General features: G+C 37.8%; 1 protein-coding gene across 9 annotated transcripts in view; it reads left to right on the top strand.

Annotated features, from left to right (window-relative positions):
* Window positions 1-16,963, top strand: part of smurf2 (SMAD specific E3 ubiquitin protein ligase 2) — a 267,194-nt gene that overhangs the window by 154,436 nt on the left and 95,795 nt on the right. For 7 of the 9 annotated variants that reach the window (XM_069929731.1, XM_069929730.1, XM_069929733.1 and 4 more), the window contains 3 exons: window positions 1,843-1,927; window positions 2,998-3,156; window positions 6,630-6,674. The exons of 1 other annotated variant lie outside the window; for it this stretch is intronic. In XM_069929731.1, coding sequence (XP_069785832.1) covers window positions 1,843-1,927; window positions 2,998-3,156; window positions 6,630-6,674 — 289 coding nt within the window. The remainder of the gene's footprint in view (window positions 1-1,842; window positions 1,928-2,997; window positions 3,157-6,629; window positions 6,675-16,963) is intronic. One more of the 9 variants, XM_069929738.1, reaches the window with a different exon arrangement.

Genomic DNA, 16,963 nt, shown 5'->3' with positions numbered 1-16,963 from the left:
ACCCTGCCAGGTATGCTCTCAGGGCCAAATGCCTTGTGAAGTTCACCTTCTCAAAGGATGTTCTGACGTTGGCCTTAGAGACCGATATTACAGGGTTGTCAGCTTCTGCAAGGATTCTCGTATAAACCATTGAGTTCTCCTTCACAAATCGAGCATAAAAGGTGTTCAGCTCATTGGGTAGTTAAGCATCACAGCCATTTATGGTGTTCAGCCTCACCTTGTAGGATGTAATATAATTACAGCATCTGAAGATTTCCATGTTACTGTCTGATTTACTGGTAGCTCTTAGAGACTTTGAAAGTTTATTAAAACCATTGTCATATTTGTCCTGTTTGACTAAATAATGTCATCTCTTTTTATTCAGTGCTCTTGGCACTGACAAATTTGCAAGAATGTGGAGCACGGATGTTCAAATCAAATAGAGCAACTTTCTTTACTTTGCATATACTGAGCAAGTCAGTATTCTAAAAACATTTTTATATCTGCCTTGTATTCCAGTCTGTTTTTGAGACTGTATGTTTTTTTCCCTCACTGTGATGCTGATTTGTACTGGAATAAAATTTTGCAAGGATCATCTGTCCTCTGGCATCTGGCCGAGACAATGAGTGATTCCAATTTTTTTTTCAGTTTAAAGGCATCATGGCCTGATCCTGACTGCACCTGATCTCCACACATATTTTCCAGCAAGAGTAGATAGCTGAAGAATCCAGACAGATTCTGTTTCATTTTTCTCCTCATGCATGCTTGTGGGTCGATCGAAGTGCTCCCTCTGCTGTTGGTCAACAACTCAAAACAGACACAGTGGAGTCTGGTACCTTCATGGCCTGTGCAGTAGTAATCTGAAGAGTCTCATTGCATGTTTAGTTTACTATTAATAAATCATTAATTTTGTCACAATCATTTTTGTCCATTTCTGCTTATGTGTTGTGTTTTTCTTTTAGCTTGGAATGTATTTCTTTTCCACCATTTGATCTTCTCAAGCCATTACTTAGGTTGTGATTAATTCCAACCGTCATTCATACTGTGATGCCTTCTTGGAAATCTTACTGTGTTGCCATTTTTATTTTGTATTAAAGTCTTCCATTTCCATGAGATGAAATAAGGCACTCAATAAAAATCTACATAGGAATTCTTAATCCTTCACTTTAGTGAGTTTTTTAAAATTTCAAATGAATATTACGGAGAACATTGTTAAAATGTACTCATTAAGCACTGAGTATATTAGATTTATGCAGCTAATTCAAAAATATACTATTAAAGATTTTGCATTATCCTCAAAGTGTTATCTTGAGAACTTGTGTTTATGTATATATTTGTATTAGTTATTGGATTAAAACCACTTTTTGTTACATTGGCCTTCATTCTGCTGGATGTGAAGATTAAAGTGCCTTGTCCATCTTGTATATGTATGGAAATGGCAAGTAGGCAGGAAACCAGTTCTGTTATTGGTGGGTATCTTGTACCCAATTCAGGTTTTGGAAATGTGTGGAGTGGGAGTTAAGTGCATTCAGTTTATACGGAACAGGAAAAATTGTTGTAATTTTTTGACCTCCAGGCAGACAGTAATAGTGGTTTGGCTGAGCTCTAGAGCTTAATTCTGTTTGACATGACCTGAGGTAGAGAGAGAGGGAATGTAAGAAATTTCTTCTGAAATGGTTCTATTCTTGAGCATGAATACTTGCCAGTTTCAAGTCTGCAAATGTGCAACCACAATGTATTTTCTTTGAGGGTCTGGCCATGTTGTATGTAGGAACTTTGAAAATCACACTGACGCAGGTCCTATAAGCTACAACTAATGTCATCTTTGCTATTGTAATTAGTATTTATTATTCTTTCATACAGAACAAAGAACAACGCAACAAGGTCAGGTGTACTTTCTGCACACACAGACAGGGGTGAGCACGTGGCACGATCCGCGAGTACCCAGGTAAAGAAAACCTGCCATAATAGGTCTATCTTGACAGCAGCTCAAAAAGACTCAAAATTATTTTTGTTTATGTGATGGATAATAAACACCACTTGTAAATGAATACCCATCATTATTTCTTATAACTGTTAAATGTAGAATGTAAAATTGTGGATAGTCCTCTTCTGTTAGTGAAATTTCAGTATACAGTACAAAAATATATTTTTAAGGATTGGTTCTCTGACAATATATGCTTTAAATGTATTTCCTCGCTTGGATTGATTTATACTCCATGTCATGTTCCCAGTCCAAACAAATGCCAGTACAACTTTTTCTAGCTAACCATTGTTATGAGGTTGATGACATCTGGTGACATCATGGGGATTATTATGTCCAAGTTAAGAATGGAAATTATTCTTTTGAGGGATTCCTGCCACTAGTAAGACATTAATTAGAAGCAAAGAATTCTGCACATGGGTGGAGAATGCATCTACCCAGGCGGCTGTCAAAAAGCATTTGGCATCCAGTTAAAGAAAACATTTGGCCGTGATCCAAGAGCAGGTCAGATGCCTTCAGATTTAGCAAGGGATCAGTGCAGCTGTAGAGCAGGAACATTTTCTGAAAGAGTGAATTTTAAAACAACGAGGGAGTTTTAAAAAATATATATATTTGGAAGAAACATAGCAATCAGATTACCTTGGTTGTTGGCAGCAAAGATATGTTGTACATTTTGTGGTCAAGATTTTGGTTCAAAGCAAGTTTTGAAGTTTCTGTATGCTTTGGGAAGAACTACCAGTATAATATGAAAGTGAAAGGTACCAGAACATTTGCTTTTAATGGATTTATTCCTTGGGATAAAGCCACTTGGCGAAGACCTGCACTTAAAATGTAGATTAATGATATGACAACCTAGTTTTGAGGCCTATGCAGGTTTTGTAAGCTTGTATCTTGGGATACTAAAGGATTCTAACAGAAAGTATCAAGTTCTTGGAACATTCTGGTTTTTCTGACATTATGGAATTGTATTCCTTACCATTTTGATTGGTTTGGCATAAAGTAAGCTGAGGTAGCTGTCTATGTTTGTTTTGCAGGGATCTTAGCAACGTAAATTGTGAGGAACTAGGGCCATTACCTCCAGGCTGGGAAATTCGCAATACAGCTACAGGAAGGGTCTACTTTGTTGACCACAACAACAGAACAACACAGTTTACAGACCCAAGATTGTCTGCTAATTTGCATTTTATTTTAAAGTAAGTAATGGAACTTTTGTTGTTACTGATTTCTCGACTTTCCTGCCCTTCTTGTTGAAGTTAAAACTCGAGCACAGTGAACTTCATGCATAGTTTTTGGATGCCCTATTATTTAAATTGTTATTGTTTCTTCCCCCTCACCATGCAGCTGTTTAAACAGCATTTGAAAACCGATATTAACATCAATCTAAAATAGTTTGGTTGCACATTTATTAAATTGTCCCATCAAAACACTTGAAGTTTGGCTATTAGCAAGGCTGAAATATTTCGGATTTGCCAAGTGGTCTGATTTATGTTGAATGTTCCAGACTTTTCACAGTTATGTTTTGTTACCAAACACTTACTCTTTAATGTTCTGCCCTTTACACAGAATATCTTGCTTTGAGGGTTGGGGGTGGGGGGGGGAATGTAGTTTTGATGATATTCCCATCTAATCGTTCACAAAATATGTTCACCGTTTTCCTTAATGGCAAGCACCTGAGGTGTCTGCAGTGGCTTTTTATGGTGTAGCAGAACTATTCAATTCATGATCTAATGAAAATTGCCAGGAGCAAAAAGGATACATTTTCAGTGTCAAAGACCCAGAAGCTGAAAATAAAACTAAGCCATTTGTACCACAAAACAAAATTTCCTAGCTGGAGGTGTATCTGTTGCATGAGTTGAAAGTCTAGAGAGCAAGTGTTCACAGCAGTAAACAGCAGAGTTTTTGTTTAATCTGGACATCGTATTTGGTGCAGACATCCTGGGCTTAAAGACCTTTTTCTCTGCTGTGGGGCTGTTCTTTAAATGGATGTATAGTCCAGAATGGCTCTAGATGATTTCATTGATCAGGAAGATGTTGAGTCAAGAGCAGTTCAATTGTCGAACAAGCATCTTTAATTTAATTTAGACATTCAGCATGGTAAAAGCCCCTTCCGGCCACAAGCCCATGCAACCTCAAATTAACCTACAACCCCTGAACATTTTGAAGGGTGGGAGGAAACTAGAGCCCCCAGAAGAAATCCACACAGACTGGGAGAACGTGCAATCTCCTTACAGACAGCGCCAGATTTGAACCCTATGTTGCGCTAACCACGCTGCCATCTTATTAATGGAAATTCTTTGAGCATGTAATGGAGAAATATTTCTTGATAAGCAGATTATGTTGCTAATGTGGAATGCAGGTTTAATGATATTGTTTTAGATTAGTCTTGAAGCATTCAACGAGTGAATGGTGACATCCAGCTATTTTAATCTCCCATTTTATAAATGTAAAAAAATGTTGCCAGTGCATAGACAGTACTTTGCATTTTATTGAAAAGGGATCTCAGAAAGAGATCCAGCAGGCTCATAAGTGTTGAGCACAAGATACTGAACATTTGGATGAAAGAGACAGTCTTTCTTGGCAGATTCGTTTGTATATGAGCTTCCATTGAAGATAGCATGGACTGCACGATTACTTTCTCAACCAAAAGTGCATTATTTGGATTTTGTTTTAGACAGCAGTACCATCTAACTCAAGGGATTTGAGTTTTTTAATTGATCAATGAATGGTAGTTACAATTCAGAGCAGAAACAAAGACATTAAAAAGGAAGTTTATGTTAAAATAATTGTCATTCATATAACAGTAGTAGTCAATAAAGTGATCCAGGTGAAGGACCTAAAACTTCACAGCCCTAGGTTTTTGAATGAGAAAATAAAAATTGGATAGAATTAAGATATGCAATTAAAAGGATTCTGTTGCTGTTGGACAAGAGATTACTCTGGCCATCCATTACTGAACACTATTCTATTCATAAAATTCTTGAAAGTCAGCTGTTAAAAAGGTACACGGTGACTGTAGTAACAAAGAACAACAAAGAATTTGTTGTGAAAAAAATGGCTCGAGTAATTACGTTTATGTTCTTTGGAATAAATTTCAGATATCCAAGTTAAGCTGTCAAGGCTATGGAGGAAATTGGAAAATTGAACCTGAGAATTGTTCATTCTGTTGTTGATGTCAAATGCTAAAGGGCAAACATTTTTAAAAATTGGTATAGGGAAAGTTAAGATAAACTTCCCACACACAGACTACTCTTGGAAAAGTTAGTGGGAAAAGATGTTGAAAATAGGTTTGAGATGATTCATTGGGATGTTGGCCATTTGCTGCTCCATCATTTTGGGCTTCTGCATTTAGCCATGCTTGCTGAGAGAGAGGCCAGGAGCAAACCATTCCATGTGACCTGGCTTATATATGGGCACGATTGAAAAAGTTAATTTGGAATTGTTTGACTTTAATGTTTTTTGTAAATCAGTACTTTTGGATAGTTTTAATAGGTCCACAACTGCCAGATAAATTGAAAAGGCTTTTTTGGTCGCGGAGAGCTGTCAACAACCATAAGACTATTCCAGGAGTGAGGTTAAGTGGCAAATTGCCAGACTTCTCTCAGGCTCACTGCTCCTCTGAAATCTGAAAGATCAATTTTTACAACCCTCTGAATCCAGAGAAGGAGGATATGGAAATGGGCAGTTGACAGCATGGTGGTGCCCAATCTACTGAGCACCTCAGTACCTTTATTACACTTAAAGACATGACATAACTCCAAGTTGTTATTTCTCAAGGGAAATAATAGAGTAGGCAAGTTAATTACGGGAGAAATACTTGATTGCTTTATAAAGCAAAATAATTAGAACCAAAATTCAAGATCTCTCGTGTACAAAACCTATCAGCATTTGTTTGGTGTAAAGGCACACACAGGGCACCACTATCCCAGCATCCCCAACGTTAGGAGAAAGTGAAGAAAAAATGTACTTAAATATTTGGTGCTGTCGTTGGATTATTTAGATCTTCCGCTTACTCAGTGTAGTTATGGGTAGATTCGTTCAGCTCTCAAGATGTAGACGTGCAAGCGGCAACACCTGTTTCGCAAGCATTTTCATGTTTTTTTTTAAACACAATTTGTCTATTGATTTGGAGGTTTGCTACATTAATGAACCACCACATTCTTGCCATATTTCATTTTAATGCTTCATAAAATTCATAACATTTCTAGACAGTGCTGTTTCATCCAATCAGATGCAGGTGGGTTACAACATAAAACTCCCAGTAAATAATTCTATACAGAAAATCTACTTTACTCAGAAAACAGAATCTAGATAAAGATGGAACAGAATTTCCAAAGGCAGCCCAGTTAAAAACAAGATAATTTCAAAAAGGAAATTACAGAGGATACAGAATAGTTATTTACAAATGTTGTGTATAAAGTAGAGGTTGATTGTCAGGAATTACCCATTCATTTCCAGTTTGGCTAATCAACATGATAATTAATGTCAAATAATACTTGCTGGAGGCATTTATAAATATTAGCATTGTTCATTTATATTTTTATTACTTTGCAATGAAGTCTGAAAACATACATAATAATTGAAGTTTTCAATGAAAAGCATCGTTAATTTTTTCTCTTTAATTGCTATACTTTATTTTAATTTCTTTGTCTTGGGTACTGTGCTGAAGGAGGGACTCGAATCAAGGATCGAATCTACACTATCAACATACAAGGTGAAGTAATTAGAGTGTTGTTTAACAGCTAAATCCATTTTATCATTAAGATTTCTTGATCAGAAATGCCTTGAATTGAGTAGTTGACTGGAGAAGGAATGTGGCCTAACCTGATTATCAGGAAGGTTTAATTTTATTAGATAGGTACCCATTACTGAAAATTATTTTGATTATGGAATGGATGCCCCATTGTTACCATGCTCTATGTCTAAATTTAATGAAAGAACTAACCAAAACAAAGGAGTATTTTAGAACTCAAACAATCAAACAAAATTTGGGAATATGAAATACTGTGGAGAAGTACATTGCCAACTAAATAATAATAATGTAAAAAAAAGACCAATGGCATAGAGACACAGAGAATGCAGATGCTGTAATCTGAACAAATACTGTCTGCTAGAGGAACTTAGCAGGTTAAGCAGCATCAGTTGGAGAAAATAAATGGTCAATGTTTTGAACCATAACTCTATCAGGACTGAGGAGAGTTAATGCAGAAGTAGTGTGAAGAGGACAGAGTGGGAGAGGTGAGCTGGAGACCCCACACTAGATTGGTCAATAAGGCAGAGATGCAATAAGATGGATGGAAGTAGAACCGTAGGAACTGTCTAATATGATTGTTTAGTAGTTTAAATAAGGTTTAGGGTAATGGAATAGGCAATGATTGAAAGAAATATTGCAGTCTTGGCATCACTTTTATTTTGACACAATTAACCCTTCCTACTAAAGTAATAATTAAGTCTCTCCATTTTTGCAGGACCTTTTCTATTTTCCCAAGAAGAGAAATATACTTTATGGAGATTTTGTAAATTGTTGTCAGATGCTATTCCAAGATATTTTATTTCATCTGCTTTCCTTTTTGGTATCTTTCAAAACTTGTTAATGGCATTATCTCACTTTTGTCCATATTTATTTTATAAGCTGATATTCTTCCATATTTTTCTAGTGTTCCTTGTAATTTTTCCAAAGATTTATCCGGTCTTATTGGTATAGTAGCACATTGTCAACAAATAGACTAACTTTATTCAACTTTTAAACCCTTTCTATCCTGGTCCCTTCTTATTATCTCTGCCAGTGGTTCATAGCTAAAGGGGAACACTGCTGACATCTGATTATTTGTTATAATTTTAGATTGTGGTTTATGGTAATAAAGATTTATCCAGTTTATAAATGTTCTGCCTATGTCTAGGCTATTCCAAATGGTTAAATGCTTTTTCCGTGTCCAGGGAGACTGGAATTCTTGGATTCCGTTTGAATTTTGCCATGTGTATTATATTAAATAATCTTAGATTATTTGAGGAAAGTTGTTCTTTAACAAATCCTGGCTTGATCTGTATATATCAATTTTTGGTAAATATTATCCTAACCTATTAGTCAACGCTTTTGCTAGTATCTTGTAATCTGCATTTAACGGGAATATTGGTCTATATAACAAAGTTTTTAATGGGTCCCTTTTTTTTGGTAACACTAATAATTGCAGTTGAGAATGATTCCAGGAGGGTCTGTGTTTCCACTGCTTGGTGCAGAACAAACATTAACAGGGGCATTAATAGTTCTTTAAATTGTCTGTAAAACTCAGGTGGGAATTCATCCTCACTCGGCGATTTGTTAGCCTGTAGGGTACCCAGAGCCTTTTCAATTTCTTCTCTTGTAAAGGGAGTGTTTAATTCTATTCTTTCTCTCTCCTAGTTTTGGAAGTTCAACATTCAACAGCAATTTTTACATTTAATTCTCATCTCTTAGTTCTCCTGATTTGTATAATTTTGTGTAATATTGTCTAAAAATGTCATTGATTTCTTTTTTGTATGCTAGGGTGGCTCTCTATTTTTATATCATTTATCATTCTTGATAACTCCTGCTTTAATCTGCCAAGATAAAACTTTGTATGCCTATTCAGTTAAATTATAGTATTGTTGTTTATTTTTTTAATATAGCTTTTTCTGTTCTATATGTTTGTATTGTATTATATCTTAGCTTTTTATTCTCCAGTAATCTGTATTCTTCTTGTAGTCTTCTTTGATTTTTTTTCTCTAATTCTATAATATCTTTCTCTAAACTATTTACTTCTGCCATACATTCTCTCTTAAGATTCGTTTATAGAGGATATAATTTGTTGCCTCTAATATGCTTTGGGCGTGTCCCATATCCAAAAAACTATTGTTAGTAGACGGCTGATTTGTTTCACAAAATATTTCTATAAATTTGCAGGTCTATTCTTTCAAGTAGCCTGGTATTAAGATGTCATCTGTATATATTTTCTTGCTTTTCCATTATTGCAATAGTTAATGTTCGTGGAGAGTGGTCTGAGAGAAGCCTCGTTAGGTATTCTGTTTTAATCACTCTACTTTTTAATTAGGCAGACATTAAAAATAAGTCAATCATTCTATGTGAATCGTGAACCCTTGAGTAAAAGGAGTATTCTCTCTCTCTCTCTCTCTCTCACACATCCTCACATCCTTCATATATGAAATTGTGGTTTTAGCTGCTTTCGTCCTCGCTACTGTTCTTGTAGATTTATCTAGTGTTGGGTCCAGGAAAAAATTAAAATCTCCTCCAACCAATATATTTTGCCTTCCCTCTGCCTTTTTAAAGAATATATCCTTCATAAAGGCTTCATTTTCATAATTTGGATCATAAATATTCATAAATGTCCATACTTCTCCAAAAATTTTACAATGTGCCATTACATACCTTCTGGCTTGATCAATCAAAGTGTCTTCTATTAAAGCTGTGTATTTTTATTAATTAGAATTGTTAGCCCTTTTCTCTTTGAATCAAAGGAAGATTATATTATTTCTCCTATCCATCCTCTTTAATTTCTCATGTTCCAATTTGGTAAGATGTGTTTTCTGCAAAAAAAAATTATATCCGTTTTTAATTTCTTTAAGTATGCCAAGTCCCTTTTTCTCTTTACCAATCCATTTATCCAATGTATTAAGACTAATAAACTTTAGTTTTTTATCCTTACCATTTTTCAAACAAATATTGTATAACAATAAAATCTTCCCAGTTTAAAAAAAATTACTGTGACATTTCCCTGTTAAGAGACATTTCCCTGGAAAGAAGCATTTCCCCTTTAAGAAACGCACACGTCTCCCCTTTAAGAAACGTGCACATAATTTTCCGCCTTAAATCGGAGTTCCCACCCTGTTGTTCTCTTCACCACTTTCTTTTTCATAGCTCTCTATGTAAATTACAATGATTTTTCTTTTACCAGTAAAAACAAGACGGTTCAGTACAGGTGCCTAATCTTTTATCCAGAATTCTGTAAACCGGCAACCTCCAAAAACCGGGACTTTTTTTCAGTAGATGACATCTGTTCATCAAAGATGGTGTTTGGCACCAAATGTGACCGACACGACTCTAGCTCAACTGCCGTGTATCCCATCGTATTCCGCTACTTTATAAGGACCTCCAAATTGCCTATACTGACACCCATCCAGCATCACAACACTTTCAGTTGGGTCTTTCGGTGGCGGCTCGATGGCCGTCATTGCTACACATAATCCCCCACGCAGCTGAAACCACTGTTACCAGCACCAGCACAGGGGAACTGAGAAGGGGGCCTTTCTCCTGGCACTGGTACTGCAGGGAGGGTCGTGGGGGGGGGGGGAGAGAGAGACATACAGCAACGTGGGAGGGGGGGAAGAAGAGATGACAGTGTGACTTGATCGGGCAAGGAAGGGAAGGGAGAGAGATGGCAGCACGACTCGGGTGGGAGGGGAAGAGAGATGGCAGCACAACTTGGGTGGGGGTGGATGTGGCTGCGCAACTTGGGTGGGCTTAAAGGGATGGAAATAAAATGATTCCAAAATCTGGAAAGATTCTGAATGGCAGGAGTCTGGTCCCAATGATCCCAATAAAAGGTTAGGTACCTGTACTACTAAATATAATTTTAAAAATACATCTTTCAGTTAGTCCTGTTTTAAAATGGTCTTTTCAATCTTCTTATCTGGTAACTTCAATCTTTCTATAACCTTCTTAAAAATTCTTCCACCAATTTGTTCTTAAAAATTCATTGATTACATTCTGAGACATCTACCTTCAAAGTAACTGGGTAAGTTATTGAATATTTAAAGTTTTTTGATCACAGTTGTCTCTTTACTTCATCAAATTCCTTTCTTTGTTTGACCAAGGCAGGGCTAAAGCCCTCAAAAAACATTACTTTTGCATTGTCCACCACGAATGGGCCATTGTTATTTTTGAATATTTGTATGCTTCTCCCAAGATTGCAGTCCTCTCCCAGTAGCTTAAAGGTCTTAACGGATCGTGGTTGCTAGTTCACTGGTTCTTCTGGATCTGACTGTCCAGTGAGCCCTTTCAATTTGTAACTTTGCATAATAACTGTTTTATCCCAGCATTTATGGGATCCATGTTTCAAAGAAGCTCATCGGGTCTTTTCCCCTCAATTCATTTTCTTAGTCCAATGATTCTTACGTTGTTATGTCTGCTGAAATTTTCCTTATGATCGATCTATTCCATCAATCCTTTTCTGCCTGTGTCCCATGTTTTAGCTTTTTCTTCTAGAGCCTTTAGCCTGTCTTTTTCCAGCTCAGCCTCCACTTGAGTCATTCATTTTGTTAAATCTTCCACGATTTCTTTAATTTCTGATAACTTTTCCTATGTCTCTTATCATTGATTCAACATTCGTGAAACGAGTGCACAAAGTTTCCATCTTGTTCAGGATTTTGGGTATATCTTGGGCCAACCCCCCAGCTCCCAAGCCCTCCTGAGCCACTCCTCATCGGGCTTTCACTTGATGTTCCTGGCTTCTTCAGTTTTTGTTTTTGGTTAGGGCTAGGGTTGCATTGGTTGTTTAGCACTAGTTTTATCCATTTTTGACGATAAAATTCAAGTTTTTGCATTTTCAGACTGTGTTTTTAATACTTCTTATGGAGAGCTCTTTCAAAACATGTCTGCCCAGATCCTCAGTGTGACCCCCACCTACTGTATTGTCCAGGTCGTTAATGTAGTTGGCACATAACAGTAGATCCAACACTGATCCCTGATGCACACCACTGGTCACAGGCCTCCAATCTGAATAACTACCCTCCACAACGATTGCCAGACTCATACCATCAAATCTGTATCCAATTGGCCAGCTCACTCTGGATCCATATGATCTGGTCTTCAGGTGAGCCCATAAGCAGAACTTTGTCAATGGTTTTGCAAAATTCAGAAAGCAGAAGGTATCAGTCTTGTACAGTGATGTCACAATGCATATATTCTTAGATCAGTAATGAAAAAGGGATAATGCTGGAAAAACTCAGCAGACAAATCAATATTTGTAGAAAGATGAACAGTTAATGTTTCAGATTTACCACCATTTATCAGACTAGATTATATTTTGGATTTCCACATCTACATCATTCTTGCATCAGTGCAGATTGGTCCTTTGAATAAGATAATAAACCAGGACCCGCATGCCCTCATTGGTTCCCTGTATAAGTTAGCTGTATTCAGAGGATGTCAAATAGTTCAATATCGTATTGCATTGTGCTGAAAAGTTGAATTCTACAGAGAGTACATAATTGACTACAAAATATCATCCGAGAATTAAAGCAGTCTTTTCAGGTAAGGTAGTGATTCATTTGCACTTCTTCCAATCTGGAGTACTGCACAATTTGCTTCCTCTACATTACAGAAACAAAAATCAGCTTGTGTGATCGCTTTATGGAGCAAATGTGCTCAGTCTGCAATAGTAACCCCAATCTGCCAGTTGCCTGCTGCTTTAATTCCCATTCCCACAGTGACCTCTCTGTAGCATCTTATAGTGATAAAACAAGGCCCAATGTAAGCCTGAGAAGCAAAACTTCAATGTTCGCCTCAGCACGTTGCAGCCTGCAGGACTCGATGTAGAATTCTTCATTTTCAGATAACCTGCTGTTTCTGTTCATGTCAGAGCTGGCCATTTGTGCTTGAAGTTCCTCTCTTTCTGTAGTTACTTCAGCTGCTGAGTGCATTAATAAAAGCTATCGAGCATTTGTGATGTTGCTCAAGACTCGATGTCTTCTGATTTCTGTTTCAGTAGCAAGCAGCTTTAAATAGCATGACAAACCCATACCCTTTGTAGGACGTGGCCAATGCCCTCAAATCTACAGAGCCTCTTTTGCTATTTTGCAGACTGACAAAAGAATTACATTTCATACCTTGATTAATCTAATTCAAATGAGGTTGGATCTTCATTGGCCAAATTCTCTAAATGTCTAGCACAATGACTCCTGAGCAAAATTGGCAATAGAATTAAAAGGCAGAGAGTTTAAGTTCAAATAAGAGAACTCTGTGTAATTCACACAGGTTCTCTAATGAAGTTCCTGTGCTGTCTAGACCAGCAGTGAGATGAAATAGGAGAATTGTAGACTGTGAAGTTTTGAAAAGAATTTTTTCCATTAGTTATAGTTGACATTTTGGAGGACAAATACCATAAAAGGCTGCAATCATTGCATGTACATTCCCGTTAACAGAAAGTACCTTTTTTTAATGTTAGAAATAGATCTGAATGTGTGTGGTCAAATACTTAAAAATATAAAACCTTCCCTCTGGTTCCATGTTCTTTAACCCACACAAAACCCAAAATTTACTCTTCAGGTGTGCTTTTTTTCAGATGCTGTGAATACGCCTATGTATCTTGCAGTTGGCAGGTGTGGAGCAATGTTCTGCGGTGACTTAGAGTCTGATTTAAAATGTGCTTTTTTCCCCTCCTGTCTAGCTCCCACAGAGTTGTGTGCTCAATCCTACTGAGTATACTTTCTTCTGCTTTCTAACATCATAAGTTGGTCTGTTTGTGCTTGTGTGAGTGTATTTGTATCATTCGAATGAGTTGGTTTTCAGTCAGTAAAATACCTTGAGCAACAGATGTTAGAAGAGAGAATCAAGGTTACAGGTTCAAGGAAAATTGTTTACAGTAAGAAAAATTTAGTGACCTAGAAATGCAGACAGTTTTTGGTAAATACCCAGACACCACAGTGGTCGAGGGATGCTACTCTTTCTATACCACTGTTAACAGAAGCATGTCATAAACATGATTACAAGAAACCACTATCCTATCTTGACGACTGTCTGCTTATCTTAACTTTATTTTCACTCGTCTGGGTTGACCTCTTAACTGGATAGAGTCCAAAGTTGGTGTAATCTGGGTGGAAACCACATGCTGCAAATGTTTATATGTATTTATTCAAGGTTTAAAATCATAAATAACGAGAACTTTTCCATCAATTCACTTTAGGTTTCCATTCCTCTATTCCAAGGAATGAGCATCATTTTTTAATAAAGACAGTAGACAAATAACCTGCCCCTAAGCATCCACAGTAATTAACTGACTGCTGCCAGACACGTTGAAGGGCTCTGTATTAACTTGCCTTCCAGTTTTCCTACACACCCTTCCTTCAAAACACATGTCCTTAATACAGTGCAAACTTTTGACAACCTGGGATTTGGAAATGTTGGCACATTGATTTATTTCTTTGCCATTTCTTCCTTGCTAATTGAGCAGTTTTTACTAGAACATAGTTTTGATTCCATACAAATAAATGTTAAGAGCCTGGACTGTCTAATCCAGTAACTTGATCTCTTCATGCATAATTAATTGCATTGAGCTTCCAACTGTTGGTGAAAAGTTTTAACATTTTTATAATGGAAAGAGCAAATCATTCTGTCAGGCCTTTTCTAACTTTCAACCAGTATACCTACCTCGGCTGCACCATTTCATCTGACGCAAGGATCGACAAAGAGATAGACAACAGACTCACCAAGGCGAATAGCACCTTTGGAAGACTACACAAAAGAGTCTGGAAAAACCACCACCTGAAGAGTCACACAAAGATCAGCGTTTACAGAGCCGTTGTCATACCCACGCTCCTGTTCGACTCCGAATCATGGGTCCTCTACTGGCATCACCTACGGCTCCTAGAACGCTTCCATCAGCACTGTCTCCGCTCCATCCTCAACATTCATTGGAATGACTTCATCTCCAACATCGAAGTACTCGAGTTGGCAGAGTCCACAAGCATCGAATCCATGCTGTTGAAGACCCAACTGCGCTGGGTGGGTCACGTCTCCAGAATGGAGGACCGTGTTATATGGCGAGCTCTCCACTGGCTACCGAGACAGAGGTGCACTGAAGAAGAGGTACAAGGACTGCCTAAAGAAATCTCTTGGTGCCTGCCACATTGACCACCGCCAGTGGGCTGATATCGCCTCCAACCGTGCATCTTGGCGCCTCACAGATCGATGGGCAGCAACCTCCTTTGAAGAAGACCGCAGAGCCCACCTCACTGACAAAAGACAAAGGAGGAAATACCCAGCACCCAACCCCAACCAACCAATTTTCCCTTGCAACCGCTGCAACCATGCCTGCCTGTCCCACATCGGACTTGTCAGTCACCAACGAGCCTGCAGCAGACATGGACATACCCCTCCATAAATCTTCATCCGCGAAGCCAAGCCAAAGAAAAGAAAGAATCCTGATTGTCTGCTGACTTGGCTTCAACAAGTTTTGAGGTTTTACTTCACCGTTGAACAGTTCTAAACCAATATCAGAGTCTCAATTAGAAAAGAAAGCATTTTGTGAAAAGTTTAGAAATCATTATATTGCTCATTGATAAAATGTGTTTAAGTAGTCACCAAAGAAAACAGTTTATATTCATTCAATCATGCTAATGCATTGCATTTCATGTTTTTTTTTATTTTTAAATTGTCCAGCATTAAAACTAGATTCCTCTCTGTATCTGTTTAATGTAATATTTTCCTAATTTGTGATTTTCAACTCAATTTAATTCATTACTTTTGCAGATACCATTAAATTATGTTTTGAATAGGTTATAGAAATACAAACACTAGCCGCTTTCAGGTGCATTCTCCGCCAAGAATGCGCCTGCAGAAGTGGATACAGAGCTTTGGAATCGTCGTTCAGGTGGCAGTCCTGAAAACACTGCACTGTCCACCTGAAAGGGACAGCTGCACGGGAGGCGCCTGGGAGAGCACTCCGGCTCCTTTCCACTGTAGCTGTACTCCCGCCCACTGACATGACATCATTTGAAGCATGACAAAGGAGAAGCAGAAGGAACACAGGATTATGGCGGACCCAGAGCAGGCAAGAGAAATACTGATGATGGTTTCAGCCTTTCTCAGTGTTCAGAACGAGATACCCTGCCAGCACACTGTGTTTCCAAATTCGCACCGAGCGTCTCGGGCTGACGACGTCACTGCAACGTCATCAGCCCTCCCCTTCGCAGCCGCTTTCAGGCAGCTTCATTCAGGTGCCTCGGGGGACTTCAGTGCTCCAGCGATTATCCCTCCCAGAGGAGAGTTAGAAAGTGCACCTCGGAGCCATCTCCTGCCCTTTCAGGTGAGTACCCCGGGAGCCGCATAGGGGTAGAATATGCAGCGTTACATCGGGGTATTCTGGCCACCTAAAAGAGCCTACTGTGTGCTATTTGTTTGGTATTACTATACTTTTCTTATCCTTTGTCCTCTGTTTTCCTTTTACATGAATTTGGAAATCACAATTGTAATCTAATAAACTTTGAAAATTATGTTAAGCTTGAGATCAGCTTTGGCCTCTTTGGATTGCTATTGTGGCAGAATATGAGATGAAATGAGCCAAATAGCCTCCTTTATTTGAGTTTCAAATTTGACTCTGCCTTGTATCCTCATTCTTGGTGTGTAAATACAGGAACCTTGCTGCTTCACCAATGATAATCAGCACTAACTGCACTGAATTAGAAGAACTACAAAGAGACAAATCTAACTTGTCTGAAGAGTCAGCAGGCCGATTGTGCCCTTGGAGATTGAATTTCTGATGATATTGGCAGTTTTTAAGAGGAAATAGTGTTCTGGCCTGCTAGACTTGGAAAAACCAAACCAAATATTTTTGTGGTAGTCAGTTCTGTAAAACTATTATTTAAATACTTTCCAAGGTAAATTAGATACATACCTCTTTTGAGGTGGCTTTCTCCATGCTGTATCAGGGGACAGTGGCCCAAATTCATAGCATGTATATTGCTGCTCTCATAGCAAGCTTATTGTTTTCAGGTTTCTCCGAGTAGAATTTCTCTTGCCTTTTAACTAATTACACACTTACACTTTTTTTTTAGTGCCAAAAAAATGTATTTAAAATATATTTTAACTGTCCTTGAAAGGAAGCTAATGAACCATTTGTGGTATTGTAATGAACTGGTAGTTCTGTTTTCATCCTCTACTATTCTCCCATTTGTCCTCCTCTTCTCATGCTGTTACTTTTTTTCAGCCATTGGCCTTGATTTTTCTTCAGGACCAAATTTATCTTGTAGGAA

This window comes from Narcine bancroftii, chromosome 3, assembly GCF_036971445.1.
Source record: "Narcine bancroftii isolate sNarBan1 chromosome 3, sNarBan1.hap1, whole genome shotgun sequence".
Taxonomy (NCBI): Eukaryota; Metazoa; Chordata; class Chondrichthyes; order Torpediniformes; family Narcinidae; genus Narcine; species Narcine bancroftii.
The sequence above is the reverse complement of the archived record's forward strand: the minus strand, read 5'-3'. Positions and strand labels throughout refer to the sequence as shown.